This window comes from Carya illinoinensis, chromosome 9 (genome assembly GCF_018687715.1).
Source record: "Carya illinoinensis cultivar Pawnee chromosome 9, C.illinoinensisPawnee_v1, whole genome shotgun sequence".
Taxonomy (NCBI): Eukaryota; Viridiplantae; Streptophyta; class Magnoliopsida; order Fagales; family Juglandaceae; genus Carya; species Carya illinoinensis.
The window spans coordinates 2,929,450-2,944,313 of record NC_056760.1 but is presented as its reverse complement, the minus strand read 5'-3'; the positions used below and the strand labels follow the sequence as shown (position 1 = coordinate 2,944,313).

The 14,864-nt window shown below is 37.0% G+C and overlaps 2 protein-coding genes and 1 non-coding gene across 4 annotated transcripts; 2 read left to right on the top strand and 1 right to left on the bottom strand.

Moving 5' to 3' along the window:
• The first annotated feature begins 986 nt into the window (after nucleotides 1-986).
• On the top strand, nucleotides 987-3,227 carry LOC122274973 (thioredoxin-like 3-1, chloroplastic). Of its 2 annotated transcripts, none has more exons than XM_043083860.1 (5): nucleotides 987-1,530; nucleotides 1,870-1,944; nucleotides 2,443-2,509; nucleotides 2,679-2,693; nucleotides 2,792-3,227. In XM_043083860.1, the coding sequence occupies exons 1-5, from the start codon at nucleotides 1,229-1,231 to the stop codon at nucleotides 2,888-2,890; spliced, it is 558 nt and encodes a 185-aa protein (XP_042939794.1). In that variant the 5' UTR covers nucleotides 987-1,228; the 3' UTR covers nucleotides 2,891-3,227. The 2 variants fall into 2 exon arrangements, with proteins under 2 accessions (XP_042939794.1, XP_042939793.1); XM_043083859.1 differs by having other exon boundaries at nucleotides 991-1,530; nucleotides 2,676-2,693.
• Nucleotides 3,228-3,405: 178 nt separating this feature from the next.
• On the top strand, nucleotides 3,406-3,487 carry TRNAS-GCU. The gene has a single exon. It is a non-coding gene; the product is annotated as a tRNA-Ser (tRNA).
• Nucleotides 3,488-5,619: 2,132 nt separating this feature from the next.
• LOC122277218 (activator of 90 kDa heat shock protein ATPase homolog) lies at nucleotides 5,620-7,626 on the bottom strand. The gene is made up of 3 exons (XM_043087145.1): nucleotides 6,357-7,626; nucleotides 6,195-6,274; nucleotides 5,620-6,073 (listed from the first exon to the last, which is right to left on the bottom strand). The coding sequence occupies exons 1-3, from the start codon at nucleotides 7,236-7,238 to the stop codon at nucleotides 5,980-5,982; spliced, it is 1,056 nt and encodes a 351-aa protein (XP_042943079.1). The 5' UTR covers nucleotides 7,239-7,626; the 3' UTR covers nucleotides 5,620-5,979.
• Between the last annotated feature and the right edge of the window lie 7,238 nt (nucleotides 7,627-14,864).

Here is a 14,864-nt window from a genome sequence, read left to right as displayed (position 1 = left end):
TGTACCATTGCAGTAGGGTAAGAGGTAGCCTAAATTATGGTTGTGAAACTGTAGTCTTGAAAAATTGTGCCGATAATGACCACAGCTCTCCCCGCAAAGGGAGAGAGACTTGTCTAAATTGGCCAAGGGGGCACCGAGACGTAAGTCGAAGCCCAACGCTGCTGTAATTATTACTCATAGCGTACCCTTTAGCCAGTTCACATGCACAAAGCATGAGGCATGATGGGACAATTTCTTAAGATGAAGACAACATAACTCCAAACTATCTAATATAAAAGCCTAATCGAGATATGATCAAACTCATAGAATCTTAAGGTAAAAAAAAACACTTCCTAAATTGGAAACTGAGTTGAGTGTCGAAGGGTCCCCTGACCACCTCTGAGTTTCCTTTTTTATTTGTGTGTATACAAGTTTTGTGGTATATCTCCTAGTTATATGAGGAGCCCTCATGGTACATACAAAACACATCCAAACAACCGTGTTATTTAGAATTTACGCAAGTGGTATCCCTTTATAGATGCTTGGGAGGAAGCTAGGGGGGATTCATTAATTTTTCTCTAAATTTTCTGAAGTGGAAAAAATGGGAGTGGTGAATGAGTTCCTTGGCCATGGGAACATTTATATTTTATAGTCAATAAATATTATCGATTTCAACTCATGATGATGTTGTTATAAAAAAAAAAACTCATGATGATGTTAATTATCTTTATCATGACGTACGGCATCGGCATATTGCCGCTTGCGCAATGCGCTTAATCATCCCCACCTGAAATCTCGTTAGAGAAGTAAAGGTCGTTTACCGCCATGTGTATTGAAATTTGAAACGGCAACCATCTCAATGCCGTTTACGCCACACATAGACGAATAAATAAAGGAAAATGCTACTCTTCCCATAAATATCTTGGCCGTCAATAAACGTGGTCCCCACGCGTGCTTTGCGTTCCCATCCCAACTCACCAGTTGCGGATAAGCTTTTCCTTCAGCCCTTTCTCGCATTTTCCGAAGCAAGTAAAGCATTAAAAAAAATTAAGTAAAATGCAAACTTGTACTCCATCCATCCATCCCAGTTCTAGAGCCCAGTAAGTCCAAACTTCACATTACCACAAGAGAATAATTTTCCGGGTCAAGCTTTCTTCCATCCCATCAGCCTAAATTCCACCGGAGTTCCCACTCCAATTCTCTTCTTCTTCATATTTTCTTTTTGAGAAAGGGTTGCTGAGAGATCATAATGTCTGTATTAGCAGCGAATTCTCATATTTTGTACAGGGAAGTCTACCACCGAGACCAACAACAGCAATTCTTATCAAGCAGTGGGAGCTTTTCGTATCCACAAAGAAGTTCCGGGCATTGGGTCGATCGTAGAAACAGAGATTGCAAGAATATATTGAGGAGAGACATACGAGTGGACGCTTTTTGGTCAGATTTGTCAAGACCCACTACGGTCGAGATGGAACCCATCAATGATTGTGATCATCTCGATCAGATTCTACTCCATGCAAAACAGCTATCTCAACCCATTCTCATCGACTGGTATGTCTCCCTTCCCATTCTCTCTCTATATCTGGCTCTTAGCATGACAGAGTTTTCTGCAAAACGGTGTTGTTTTGACGCACACCAAGTTTATTGTTTTAAAAGTGAGTTGTTAAAGAATTGTGTCGCACTCGCACAAGGGGCTGCAGTATCTAATGCCCTTTGAGCAAAAGTCCTAGGGCCAGAATACTTGTAGCTTCAATATTTGCGCTTATGCAGTAATCAAGACGCTTTTTTTGTTTTCGTTTTTGTTTTAATGTTTAGTTCTTGAACTGTATGCTTCTTCCAAAATTGTTATTGGAAGAGGTTGGTTTCCTAATGTTGCCAATTCGCGCGCAGGATGGCTGCTTGGTGCCGCAAATGCATATACTTGAAGCCTAAATTGGAGAAACTGGCTGCTGAGTATGACACCAAGTAAGCCTATGCTTGTTATAGAAGAAAAGCTTGGTAGTGAAAGCACGTGCTGCATTGTGACCTGAAAGCATGTTTCTACAAAATTATTTCTTGCGATATTAGCTTACATTTAGTTGGGTTCTCTGAACTTGGTCTAGCCATAACCACTTTATTTGGTAACTGTTGCTTGAGCTCATTGACTTGGAGGTCAAGTCGAGTCTTGGTTTAGCAGTAGTCATGGTCAAGTTTTCGATCTCTGCTCCTACTTTTCTTGATTTATTAGATCATAATACAGTTTAGACTTGTCATCAACAAGCTTACTAGGATTGAATAGCCTTAGCTCCCAGCTCAAATGTTTCATTCCTTTCTGGAAGACGGGCACGGGCTAATGGGGCAGATGCTTTCTTGGGTTAACCAGTATTGAAGTTCTAAGATCTGTATAATACCCTTTTTTAATGTTGTTGTCTACGATTATTATTCCAATTAGTTGATTGTTTGTTTTTCACCTGATTATAATAGGATCACATTTTATTACGTCGATGTCAATAAAGTACCTCAAGCTCTAGTGAAGCGTGGAAACATCTCTGTAAGTATAATTGCAAAGCATTTCAATATCTTGTTTACAGATCTAATATAAATATATGTATATATATTCACGTATATATCTTCATTCTACTACTCTGTCAATACCATTAGCTAGCCCTTGCTTACACGATTTTAATAATGGTTTCTTGTGTGTTCTCTTTCCCCAGAAGATGCCAACACTTCAGGTATGTCCGTCTGATTTTTTGCTTTGTCAATTAACTTGCTTGTAGTGGGGAGAGATCTCAAGGAAAACTTACAAACGACTTGAATATGTGAATTTCAGCTATGGAAAGATGGAGAGATGAAAGAAGAAGTAATCGGAGGGCATAAGGCCTGGCTTGTGGTTGATGAAGTGAGAGAAATGATCCAAAAGTACGTCTAATATTGTTGTTCCATTGGCAATCAATCTCTCCCTCTCTCCAAATTCTTGTATACGGTCTTCCTTTTTTTCTTTTCCTGCCCTTGGCGTGTATTGCATACATCATATAGTACTACACTAATATTTCATTCCATCTTGTCTGTAAGGAGTGGTTAATTTTGAGGGAAGATATCTATTTTTTATTTTTACCCTCTATTCGGAGCAGCATATATACCATTTTTATGGAATATTTTGCGTCTTTCATATTTGGTATGTAACGGTAAGTGAAGAAGTTCATAAATCTTATACATTCAGAGAATCTGATTTGACATATCAAGTGAACCATATTTCGTTTGTCTTAGACTATTTTTTTTCCCTTTTCTTTGAGAAATTTAGAACGATAGTCTTTGTGCCAAGTTCTAATTTCCGAGTGGTTCTGGAGCTGGCCTAAATAATTTTGCTGTTGTATGTTATATGTCAAACCCATCGCGCAGCAAAAGCTTGAGATAACAAAAAGTGAGAGGCCTTGTTACCAAGTCGTCGCTTTGGCCGAGTGGTTAAGGCGTGTGCCTGCTAAGTACATGGGGTTTCCCCGCGAGAGTTCGAATCTCTCAGGCGACGTTTCTTTCTTTTGTTATATATATTTTGGACTACCTTCCCCATCGTTCAAAAGTGGATTTGCACTCACTCGTTTGTTTATTGTTTTGTTTATAACTAAAATCAGGAAAGTGCCTTGTCGTTGGAGTTCCATAGCTCCTTTTACAAAGAGCTCTGGACTGAATGAAATCAAACAATGGACCACCACATTGGTATAGTTAATTCTCCACAAATCGTCCACAGCATTTGTAATTAATTGATGGAAAAATGAAATATAAATCTTTAAATGGGGTTTCTTATTTAATTTTCAATTAATTTCGGACTCTGTTTCATAAAAACAGAAATTTGATGGTTCTATTTTATTTAAACAAAATCCGGATGCCTTGACATGAGTATTGCACTCTAATCGTCAGGTCACTCCTCGATAACTTCTTTTATTATCCACAAATATCCTATCATTTAACTTATGGATAAAAGGATTTAAAGTTGACCGTTGAAAGGCCTCAAGAGACATATGAAAGCACCAGATATGTTACTCAGTAGATAGAAACTTAAGAGCCAATACACAAAAGAATGGCAGTTCTCATCACTTCAGCAAAACAGGAAAAATGTCAATCAGGCAGGAGAACAAAGGATTTCCAGGATAACAATAACATCATCAATCTTTGTTGCTCATCAAACGCTGCTAGTTTAGATGAATATTCCTCGTTTCGTTTCAACCAGTCCTACTTCTGGCTCCTTGAAGGAGCAAATACAATTGTATCAACAAGATGAACTTGGCATCTTCTTTTATGAACCTATTTATCCTAACAGTAACCACCTTATATGGGCTTCATTTACTAACTACTCCCGAGGTTTCAAGACTGGAGACCAACAGGTTCAAACCATAACTACTCTCTCACTGATAACCACCATTCTCAGCATCAGTGGTCTTTTTGAATCCTTCACAGACTTATTCAACATGCTATACAAGGATGTACTCCCTAACTTCACATGCACCCCCCACGTTTCCCTCATTTCAAAACTAGCCACAACTTATCCATCTTCAAGCCGCAACCGACCTCAGAAAATGCCCTTCCACCCCCCAACATCTAATTCTAGACTCTATGACCTCTTTACCTTCAATAAAAAAATAATCATCATATACAAGTTACATTTAACTCATAGCCCACCCTCCCCTCAAGTCAAACCATGACCCTTTAAAGGTTTTCACGCTGTTAATGCTAGATGAAGCTTTGCCATTCTTACCCTCCCCCCCCCCCCCCCCCCCACCCAAACAAAAAATATATATATACAAGTGACATTTAACTCATAGCCCACCCTCCCCTCAAGTCAAACCATGACCCTTTAAAGGTTTTCACGCTGTTAATGCTAGATGAAGCTTTCCCCTTCTTCCCCTCCCCCCCCCCCCCCCCCCCCCCCCCCCAAAAAAAATATATATATACAAGTTACATTTAACTCATAGCCCACCCTCCCCTCAAGTCAAACCATGACCCTTTAAAGGTTTTCACGCTGTTAATGCTAGATGAAGCTTTTGCCATTCTCCCCCACCCCCCCCCCCCCCCCCCCCCCCCCCCCACAACAAATATACAAGTTACATTTAACTCATAGCCCACCCGCCCCTCAAGTCAAACCATGACCCTTTAAAGGTTTTCACGCTGTTAATGCTAGATGAAGCTTTGCCATTCTGCCCCCCCCCCCCCCCCCCCCCCAAAAAAAAAAAAAAAAAAAATTGGAACACAAATTATCCCCAAATTACACGCATGACGTGTAAGCACTCCATCTCCCTCCCCCTCTCTTCCTACACTAAAACTGGCAGTGTACTTCAACACAAAAATCAGACTAAGCGTAATGCACCTAAAATATTCCCAAATTCTAACATACCATTAAAGACAAATGGGCCACATCAGGCACTGCATTGCCAAACATTACGATATTCAGCATTTCCCTATGGCTTAACCCAGCCTCATACTGCCAAAACTCGGTATAAGATTATTATCCAATACTAACTATCAAAAACAAAGACTATTGTCCAATAGTAAAATTTATCAACAAGAAGTTTTTACCAACTTCTAAAACTGCTCAATTACAGTATCAGTGATGGCAAACAACAACAGTCATTCATATGTAACGGAAACAAATATATAAGAAGCACATACATAACTTTCACCAATGGTTTTCTCTCCCCAAATGAGGCAGAAGGTCACTGATGAGTTCCAATATCTTGAATGCAGTATAAGATGAAGTAGCATGAAAGATATCCAATGTTGACAAAAGCATTATCTTAATAAGACACAAATTTCTAAGTTTAAGGACATTTTTTAAATTGGAAACATGGAACGGATGATAGTTCAGATCAAAGGGCAGTTATTAAAAGACTCAAACCGCCCAATCAAGAGATTCCACGACTTGAAACAATGTCTATATAATCCACAGATTTTCAGTGACACTCGATACCGAAGAAAGAGAGATTGATTGAAAATTCTACTCTTGAGATGGATCTTATCTCAAAAATCTCAAATACCGAAACCAAAAACAGCCCGTATCTTGTTGAAAATAAGATCCCGCCATCCCCTCTCGGTGTTCTCCACCACAGTCGCATTCCCATATCTGCAACCAAAAACAATCCAAAACAAAGGGAAATCATCTACCAAAAAAATTAATCCCCACATATGTTATGAACGAAAAAGGGAAAAAAAAAAAACTAACAAACTCATCAACTAAAGCGCACCTGTCTTCCTCAGGAATGTCAGCATGCGTCAGCTTGACAACTGTAACACCGGGTTGCGGCTCATCAAGAGAAAGTTTCACCTGCAACATTCATCCAAAAATAGTCACTATGCTGACTCACATCAACCACATCCTGATCAAACCAGAAAACAATGGAACTCACCGTCGAATGAATACCATCAGGCCAGTTCCCGAACCTCCACTTCTGCACAATTAATTTCGCTTCCTGCAATTCCACATTGGTCCCAGTCACCGACCCATCAAATATGGTGAACTCCCCACCCACCTCTTTGCTAATCCTCGCATTGCTCTGCGTAAAACCCTTCCACCTATTATCGTCCATCAGTATCTCAAACATATCCCTCGCCCTACAACTAAACTTCTCCGTCAAAGTTATCGTCTTGAACCCCTTCTTCGCCTCCTTCTTCTCCACCACCGACTCCTTCGGCTTTGTTGCAGGTGCAGCCGCCGCCGCCGCCGCCGAAGAAGTGGCCGACTGAGCCTTAGGCGCTACCTTCTTGACCTCCAATTCGTCCTTGGCAGGACCACCTTTAGCCATGCTCTGCACGTAGACCCTGACCTTCTCGAGAATCAAGGGTTTTCCTTTCGACAGCATGGCATCCTTGAGTCTCCGACCAATAGGGCCCTCGTCCTTCACGGAGACTTTCAATTCGGGGTCCTCGTCGGCGTTCTCGTCGGAAATGTAGGGGATCTCGACGAGACCTTCGGCTTTAAGCAAGGATTTACCGTCGGAGTCCTTGGCCTCGCCCTCCCAGGAGAGCGTGAGGCTGATCTCGTAGCCGGGTATAATCTTACCCTTGCGGATGTTGACGTAGGCCTCGCCCTCGACCTTGTCAACCTTCTTGGTCTTGATGAAAAGTTCGCCTTCGCCGTCGAGGACGGTGAGATCAGAAAGGAGCTTGGAGAAGAGGTTACGGGACCAAACGAGGCAGTCGGTCTCGGCCCAGTGCCAGTTGTGGACGTTGGCGCCGTCGGGTCTGTCCTCCACGATCCAACGCTTGTCGCCCTCTCCGTATTTAGCCATTGCCCAATTGAATCAATGTAAGAGAACACGAAGAAAAGTACAAAGCTAGCCTCCGAGAGGGTTCGTACGGGAGAGAGAAAGAGAGAGAGCGTGCGTGTGCGTGTTCTTACACAAAGACAGAGATAGGATTGGGGAGGCGAGGAAAAGTGGGAGAACGGAACTAAAAGCTTGGAACTTTGGACCAGGAGGAGGGGTCGGGGGTGCGGCGTCTGGAGGGTTCCTTGACTGGAAGACTCTAGAATTGCTATTACTTTTATTTTTTCCTTTTTTAAGTACGTACTTAACTGATTAAAGTTGGGGAAAGAGTTTGGAAGGGTCTGGAGAGACTAGAGATCACTGGCGAGTCACGACCGCTTTAAAAACACCAATTTTTTTGAGAATTCGCCCTGTTGGATTGGAGTGTTTTGTTGGGATTTATTTATTTATATATTAATAAAAAAGGGGAAGATACTTTTAGAGATAGAGTAATTGCCTTCATGTATAAACCAAGTGATTATGGCTCTGAGTTATGGTCCTGTGGATAACCCAAAAAGAAAGAACGGAGACAGAATGCTAAAAAATTGAGCACATGGTGGCTGTCAGGCTGATACGATGATGAAGGTTTCCAGAGCTCGGAAGGGGGATATTGGTCCAACGATTTGGGATTAGCTATTGTCAAGTTAAAGGTGCTCTGTGTTCGGATCCTTCTAAGTGGGCCAAGCTGGCCTTTTTAGGTATGTAATTTGAACATCCATGACAGTAGCTTTGATTGTCCAAGCCCATGTGGCGATGGTGGAGTGATTAGAAACGTTGATGATGTTTTTACTGCGGCCTTTTCAGCCCACCAAAAGTAGGGTGCTAACTTCATTGCGGAATAAAGAAAAAAACAAAAACAAAAAAAAGTTGAAACTGTTATAAACTATCTTGAATTGTATGACCATATTTATCTAGTCGTCAAATGCATAGTGCATAGTGCTAGCATAGTGAGCTAGCATAGTCCCCTTTGTACGCCTATATATATCGTTGAATTCTTTAAGAAATTCATAAGTTTGATATACAAATCAATAAGAGAATCTCTTCTCGTTCTCTCTTAACCTCTTTGAGTTCTCTTTCTATCGTTGAATTTCTTTCTCTATTTTCATGATTTTATAACACGTTATCAGCACGATTCTCATCGTCTTCCTTCTCTCTCCAAAAACTTCATCTTCTTCCTTCGTCTCCTGTTGAGCTTTTCCTTCTTTCTCAGATGACCAAAACCGATCGGCAGATCATGATCTGACGGAGCGAACGACTCGAGAAGATATGGTGGAGAGTGTCCTGCGGGAGCCTATAGATCGGAGATGATTCCATATTCCAGTTGCGTGGCTAAACAAAGGATCGGGATGATCGTCGACAGAACTCAACAGGTGCTGGGGATCATGTAGATCCTCACGTCCCAAACCTTGAACACGGGGATCCTGTAGATCCTCACCTATTAGACCTTGAACATGCATGATTCGAGTTTTGAGTTTCCGAGTCCGTAACATAACCTCCGAGTCCTGAGCTCCCAAAATAAAATCTCATGCCAAGTTCTCCGACAACTTAATTTTGGATGGCGGAGACCAATCACCAACCCGATCTCGGCTTCTCTGAATGTCTTAAGCTTTATCTCTTCGAACTCGTTCTATATGGCTGCGAATCTCATCCCCTTCCGAGCATCCTGGATCTGAGCTTGTGCGATGTCGGACCACCGAAATCCGGACCAAAACCATCCAACAAGTGCCTCCTATACACACTTGTTTCGATTTTTTATTTTCAGCTTACATGCTCCAGGAGCAGAAGCAGAAAGGATTTAAGCTCGTGGCCATTAAAATAGTGATTCCTTCGAAGGAGTTTGCACAGAAGTATTATCTCGCACCCTGCGCTCTTAGCCTTGACCTCCGAGCTGTACACCCACGTGATGGGTCCCATCCCGATCGAATACCTATGGCTGCAACTAAGGCGTGGCGAACGGGTGGTGTGGGACGGAGGAATAATTCTTTCCACACGTCCTCGCCACGACTCTGTTTGGGCACCTAAACGATGTAGCAGCTTTACGTAAAGCTGTACACCGACTCACTTGGCCATTTTTTTTTACCACCAACCACACACTTCAAGGCAGCCACGTTGACTAAGATGAGCTTGTAGATGAGAATGGAGATTCCGATAGAATGATGGCTGTGAAAGGTAGGTGGGTGAAACTATGAAAGGACTGTGAAAGGTAGGTGGGAATTGTAAAAAGTATGTGGGTGGAAACTAACGATTTGGTAAGTGATTACTATAGTAATAGTTGACTGGTTTGGTTCCCTCTTTATAAGAGATAGAGATAAATTTTTTTTATGATATGCATGATATATTTGACTAATAATTTTAATTTTTCAGACAGGAGCTATGTACTGTGATCTTTTTTTAATCTTATTAATTTTTACAGTGCATGAAAGTTCAGATGATACTGAAGATAATAGTCTTCTATTTCAAGTAAGTTTTTAATATATTATTTACAATTGCTGAGGTGAATATTAATAATTATATTCATTATTATTACTTGATAAATTCTATATTTATTCACATAATTTATATACAAGTTTTATTTATTCTTTTTGTACTTGTTATGAATTATTGATGATATAATTTATCTTAGAATGGAAATAGAGCATCCCTGAAGGATCGCTCTAAATCAATAATTTTATTGAGTACCTCATAGTTTAAATGAATAATACGTGTACCAAAAATTCATTATAATTTATGCACCTGAAGTTGCATAATTGAAATTGTGGAAAGAATATATATTTAAATGAACGTCTCGAATATGCTCCTGAAGTAGCAATATCGAGTATGCTCCTGAAGTAGCAATATGAAATGTAAACGTTCACAATATATTCTAAATATATATCTGGTCTTTCAGTGACCGAGCAAAATAATGAGTTTTTTTTTTTTGATAAAAATCATTAGTCACGTCTTACTAGATCTACATCATTCCCTGAAGTGAATGATAACGAATTTATATCATTCTATTCCTTGAAGTGAAAAGAATGATGCGTTTCATTCAAAGAAACTAAGAGATTGGACGTGATAATGAATATGTTTTCGGGCCAGAAGCTCGTATTGGAAAAGCTATAAGCTTTCTCTTTGAGATGAAATTATACAATTATTGAATCAAATATTATGATGCATCAAAAGGTGATATGATTCAAAATATTTGTATCTTTTCATGGTTATCTTGATTATCATATGTGAACCAGAAGTTCAGATAATAATTAAATTTTGGATGCAATAAGATAAAAATGTCTCATATTCTAGCTGCTAAAATCCCAGCGAGGATTGAAGTCCCTGTAGGACAATTAAGAAATTTAGCAGTCGAAAGACATGTCTAAAGGCATGTGAGACGTATTGATACAAAAGATAGAGCATCTCAAAAGAGAAAGGCATAAATAATTGGCGCTCCTGAAGAGGCCATACCCACAGAACAAGCAATAAAGTCCATCCAATTTTTTTTTTGTATAAAATTCTCCTATATAAACTCTTGAAGAGTATAAATCTCCTGAAGAGTGTCTCTTGAAGAGATTTTTCATGAAAATGTCTTCCCTTGAAGAGGGACAGGTACCTGAAAATAACGAGATCTCGTTACATTTCATGAATAATGGAGAAATTATGAATAGAAATAAAATTGTTGTCAACAACGTATTTCCATATGAGATGGCAATTGACATTACCAGAAGTAATGATGAAAGTGAATCAAGAATCGTTGAAGAATACGACGTAAAATATTGGCCAAATTTGAAAGAAACAATTCCTGCAGAATTGATTCACTAGTAAAATATGATGCATCGGGACTTATAGTCCAAACACCTAAAGAGGCGATGCTTGTTGAATGTCAGTGGGTATTTATAGAAAGGAAATAAAAATGTGATATATAAATCACGAGTCAGTTTCTCAATTCCTGCAGAATTGATATGCAGAATTGATATCACTAAGTAAAATGTGATAAATATTGACTTGAAGTCCAAATACCTAAAGAGGTGATTTTTGTTAAATATCAGTGGATATTTATATACATGATATAAAAAGCCTGAAGCTTTTAATATGAAAATGTGATATAGAGATCACAAGTTAGTTTCTCGAAAAAACAATATTGATATGTTTTTAAAGTGGTTGAAACGATTGAGATTTTTATTAGCTTGAAAGTTACCGAGAGTTTGGATATGCATGATTAATTGCATATTTATATGGATCATTGGATCATGATATATATATATGAAAATCCCTGAAGGATAGAAAATGTCTGAAACTTCTAATATGAATACATCTGGAAATATGTATTCTATCAAGTTTCAAAGATCCTTATATGATCTAAAGCAATCTAAACGCAAATGAAAACAAGCTATTATTGCAGTTTATATATATGATTTAAATGTCATTGAAACTCCAGAAGAGCTCATAAAAACTGCACATATTTGAAATATAAATCTGAAACCCTTGCGGCTTCAAGGGGAAGATGGATGATGTTATTAGTCATGAAATGTCATCTTTTAATACAATTAGTATTTCAGATTCATATTATGGGTTTGATATGAAATGTGCATTATTAAAGAAGAAATAAAGCACACAGAACATTTACCAAAAGATAGAAACACAAATATGAATATTTGTGAAATATTATTTTATTATCTTGAAACAAAAATTACATAAATTTAAGGCACTTTATCTCATTCTTCAAATGCTCTTGTTCTTCAAGAATCTGCATGGCATCCCTATCTAAAGCGGTGGGCAATCAAAAAGAAGATTTAAGCAAGGATTTTAAATTCCTATTCTCTTGTTTTATTGATTCTATCTTCATGTTGGACTCCAGAAGAAGTCGCTGAAGTATAGCAATATTCTCGTGGAGATCGTCAACTCCACAAGTTCTGGATTGCAGTCGCTGAGAAAATGCGACAATGGATGATGAGTATCGGGTACCGAGACTCAAAAACTCATAGATAGCTTCATTATCTGCCCTACGAGTCAGATCATTATATTGCATGATAGCACCTGTGGTAAAAGCAGGAACAGCTGATGAACGAGGTGCAGAGTACTTCATATATTGGTCATGAGAAGATCGCTGAGCTATTGTAGAGTAAAAATGCAGAAAGAGATTACAGAGTAAAAATGCAGTATGATTACTGAAAAGTGAAGAAGATGAGATGTGAATGAAGATGAGCTGAATATCTCTTTTATAGAGAAAATTATTATACAACATCTCTCGTGAAGCAAGAAAAAAGAGACGAAATATAGTTTCATAGCTCTGCGGCGCCCGACAGCACGCCTGACAGCTGAGGCGCCTGACAGCACGCCTGACAGCTGCAGCACCTAACAGCATGCCTGACACCTACAGAGGAGTTGAAAATCTGCGGTGCTTGTCTGATCTCAAAAGGCTGGCCACCGTTTTTATTAAAAATGAGGTTAGCGGTTTAATGTTGATGAATTCTCCACTAACTGTGTTATTTACAAAAATTCCAGAAGAGTACAACTCCAGAAGAGTAGTGATCAGCAGAAAGATATAGTTGTGATTATTTTATCAACATGGATCAAGTCCACAGTTAGTTGGATGTACAAATACGAGTTATCTTTCAAATACACACAAGAAGATCATTGCAATTCATGAGAAGAAAGTTGAAATTGATATCAAGAAGGTACGGTCAAGTAAAAAAAAAAAATCTGGTAGATTTATTCACTAAAGCATTACCAACTGCAACATTTAAGAAGATTATGCAGAACATTGGAATGCGGAGGTTTGAAGACCTGTTATCATGCACTTTTCAGGGGAAGTAATGTCTTGAAGACTTGTGCTGATTGTACTCTTTTTCCTTCGCTAAGGTTTTATCCCACTGGGTTTTCCTTTGCAAGGTTTTAATGAGGCAATCCTAAAGCACTCGGCGATACATATGAATACTGTACTATTTTTCCTTCGTCATTGGTTTTTTCCCATAGGGTTTTTCCTTGGCAAGGTTTTAACGAGGCATATTTTTTAAATATGGTCATCCAAAGGGGAAGTGTTATAAACTATATTGAATTGTATGACCACATTTATCTAGTCGTCAAATGCATAGTGCATAGTGCTAGCATAGTGAGCTAGCATAGTCCCCTTTGTACGCCTATATATATCGTTGAATTCTTTAAGAAATTCATAAGTTTGATATACAAATCAATAAGAGAATCTCTTCTCGTTCTCTCTTAACCTCTTTGAGTTCTCTTTCTATCGTTGAATTTCTTTCTCTATTTTCATGATTTTATAACAGAAACTTTGTGTAAATTGTGGTTTTGGAATGTGGAGCTGAAATCTATTCTTTAATTAATATAAAAATAGTGTTAAGGAGGCGGCTCCAATTTGACCTGGTTTCATAAATCTTACAAATTATTTTTTCTTAATATTTAAATATTATTTAAACATAAACATTTTTCAATTTTAAATCTTCAATATTTTTATTTAATTATTATAAATTTTTCAAACTTTCAGATAAAATATAAAAAATAATTCAATTTTTTCAAAATTTAAAATAAAAATTATATTTTAACTCTTTTATTTTTATAAATTTTTTATTCAATTTTTTCTCTTTCATTTTTTAAAATTCCATAAAAATCTTAACTTAAACAATTTTATTATTATTTATAAAATATCTCACTACTATTTACATATTTCTTATTTCATTTTATTTGTGTAACCAATCGAAACTTTTATATGACTAATTTAGAATATACATTTCATTTTATTTTTTAATTAATTTAATATTTTACATGTTAAGCACTTTCAAGATTAAAAAAGTACTTATAAATTTGTTTATTTTATATAAGAATCACGTCAAGTTATTTAGTATGAGAAACGAATATTCTAAATTTATTTATAAATAACTTAATTAATCGTTAAAGAGTATATTTACACAAAATTAAGAGAATTATTTTAAATAAAAAATACATTAACTACAATGAAATTATACAAAAATAAATTCATAAAGTAATATAGTTTGATGTAATACATTATATTATAAATTTACTTTTATAAAAAAATAGATCTAATATAATAATATAAAATAATGTCATTTTTTGATTTATTTATATATGTATATTGTTTGTCTACTGCGTAACTTGGGAACAGTCGTATCCCAACACGAATGATTTAAGTGGTGATGGGGATATTAGAAAGTTAGAGCATTTAAATCCGATGCTTCAAAATATCACTTTTCTTATAGTTTGAGATTTATTTTACGATTTTGATTAAAATATCCTTTACATCCAAATCATTATTTATGAATAATAATTATCTAAATAATAGTTTTATATAATAATTATAAAAATATTTTAATTAATTACAAAAATATAAAAAATAATTTAAATATTATCATATTCACAAAAAAATTATTGAAATTTTTATTTAAAATATTAACTGGAATAATAGTTTAAAACATAAAAAAAATATTGAGTAATTAAGTTTGTAAATAGAAATAATAGAAAAATATTATTTTAATAGAATAAAGAAATAATTGGAAATAAGATGTAGAAAATTTTTAAAAAGTGAAAAAAATTTAAGAAATTTTTAAAAAAAATATACTTTTAACTATATTATAAGAAGTTTAGAAATGTGAGGAGAAGGTTCTT

Bases quoted from the DNA above. Each gene is read 5' to 3' on its own strand.
- LOC122277218 (XM_043087145.1), bottom strand. From the start codon at position 7,238: ATGGCTAAATACGGAGAGGGCGACAAGCGTTGGATCGTGGAGGACAGA. The intron at 6,275-6,356 runs GTGAGTTCCATT...TGAATGTTGCAG, and splicing joins CTGATGGTATTCATTCGACG to GTGAAACTTTCTCTTGATGA. The intron at 6,074-6,194 runs GTGCGCTTTAGT...TTTTGGTTGCAG, and splicing joins GACATTCCTGAGGAAGACAG to ATATGGGAATGCGACTGTGG.
- LOC122274973 (XM_043083859.1), top strand. From the start codon at position 1,229: ATGTCTGTATTAGCAGCGAATTCTCATATTTTGTACAGGGAAGTCTAC. The intron at 1,531-1,869 runs GTATGTCTCCCT...ATTCGCGCGCAG, and splicing joins CAACCCATTCTCATCGACTG to GATGGCTGCTTGGTGCCGCA. The intron at 1,945-2,442 runs GTAAGCCTATGC...TGATTATAATAG, and splicing joins GCTGCTGAGTATGACACCAA to GATCACATTTTATTACGTCG.